At 50.3% G+C, this 1,875-nt stretch overlaps 1 protein-coding gene across 1 annotated transcript; it reads left to right on the top strand.

Moving 5' to 3' along the window:
- The first annotated feature begins 240 nt into the window (after nt 1–240).
- Nucleotides 241–888, top strand: LOC112637452. Its single transcript, XM_025407217.1, has one exon. The coding sequence runs from the start codon at nt 241–243 to the stop codon at nt 886–888; it is 648 nt and encodes a 215-aa protein (XP_025263002.1).
- Nucleotides 889–1,875: the final 987 nt, after the last annotated feature.

The following is a 1,875-nucleotide window of genomic DNA, read 5'->3' as shown; positions in this document are numbered from 1 at the left end:
GGTAACAGTTGTATATAATTTAGAAATAGTGAATTTTTTATTTTGTATCAAGACTAAGTATGAATAAACTCAAAGGATAAAACTTCTCTCACTTTCGCTCTGTTTCCTACCGCGATCTTGCACATTTTTTGCTCCTTCGAGCCGGATAACTCTTCCGTGCTTGTGCAGTGCGTGATCCGGTCTTCACGTGTGCTTTCTCTGTGCTTCGGAGTTTACCGCCTGAAAGGGAAGCAAGTGACTATGAGTGTCGAGATAGTAAAATTAGCGGACGCTCAAATAAATCTTTTCGGAAAGATCGCTCGCACTGGCGAGAATCTCCGTAAAATTGGGACTGCAAAAACCACTCAAGGGATCGTCGAAGCTTGCCTGCAGGGCCTGGAAAAAAAGTGGAGCAAGTTCGATCAACAGGACGATGAGCTCTTTCCTCACCGAGATGCGCTTCTAGACCATGAGTATTACAAGCAGGATTTACCTTTTCTGGCCGAGGAAGCCTACCTGCAACAAAAGGGCGCTCTCTTGGAACTCCTCCAGGGCTTTAACAAAAGGGAAGCGAAAGCGGCTGCGGGAGTTGATTCTCTGCCATCCCATCCCCCTCGCACTACGCTGCCGCGGATCCAACTGCCGCATTTCTCGGGGAAGTACGAAAACTGGCCAGCCTTCAGGGATCTCTTCAACTCCATAATTGAAAGGGATGTCTCTATAACGCAAATAGAAAAATTACATTATTTGAAAACCTGTTTGAAGGGCGAAGCTGAATTATTGATCCGCGATCTATCTACAACGTCCGAGAATTTCACTAGAGCCTGGGACACGCTAAGCGCGTACTATGAAAATAAGAGACTCCTAGTGCGTGTTTACTTCTACTTTTTTCGCACTCCCAAAGATTAAAAATGAATCGGCAGCGGAATTGTGCAAGGTATTTCACGTAGTAAAGTCGGTAGTCAGCTCCCTCGAAATCATAAATCGGCCGAGCTCTAGCTGCGAAGATTTATTCGTTTATCTCGCGGTCGAGTTGCTCGACACCCGCTCCCGTCGGGAGTGGGAAAACTCCATTAGTGATTCGGTAGAACCTCCTTCGTACAAGGTTCTCGAACAATTTCTCGAGCGACGATTGCACACTCTCGAGTCGATGTCGCCGGTTAATAAAGTTGATCGTACGTCCTCGAAGTCAGAACCAAAGACGACGCGGAGCCATCACGCGCGAAAGCAGGAGCCGAAGTCGGAAGCACCACGCGGACGGTGTTCTCTCTGTCAGAAAGACCATTTTGTAATGTTATGCGACTCCTACAAGAAGAAGACCGCATCGGATCGCAAGCAGCACATTGAGGACAATAACTTGTGCGTCAACTGCCTCGGGCGCCACAAGGTTGAAGATTGCAGCTCGAAAAAAAACTGCACCACGTGCGGAAATCGGCACCACACTTCCTTGCACGACGCGTTCCGGGAACTCGAGATCGCTACAAGCACGAACGTAGCCCTGCGAAAAGCCGAAAATCACTCCTCCGTTCTTCTGGCAACCGCGCGCGTTCGCGTAGCCGACCGCAACGGAAATTGGCATCCCCCTCGTGCCCTACTCGACCAAGGCTCCGAATCGTCTATTATTTCTCATCGTCTTGTGGGAAAGTTAAATCTACCGCGTTCCCCGGTACGGAGTCGGCGGCCAGAAGACAAGCACATCGCGGAGTCGAGTCACGCTCACCATGGCTCCTCGGAGTGAGGGTCCTCCAATTCAGCTAACCGCTCTGGTTCTTCCGCGCCAACTCACTGCCTACTCCGGCGCGAGCACGCTCGGCTCCAGGACTTGGCCGCACCTCCAAGGAGTACTACTCGCCGATCCTGACTACAGCGCTGAGGATCCAGTAGATCTCATCCTTG

The sequence above is a fragment of the Camponotus floridanus genome, unplaced genomic scaffold (genome assembly GCF_003227725.1).
Source record: "Camponotus floridanus strain SB8 unplaced genomic scaffold, Cflo_v7.5 scaffold168, whole genome shotgun sequence".
Taxonomy (NCBI): Eukaryota; Metazoa; Arthropoda; class Insecta; order Hymenoptera; family Formicidae; genus Camponotus; species Camponotus floridanus.
This window is presented reverse-complemented; position numbering and strand designations above follow the sequence as displayed.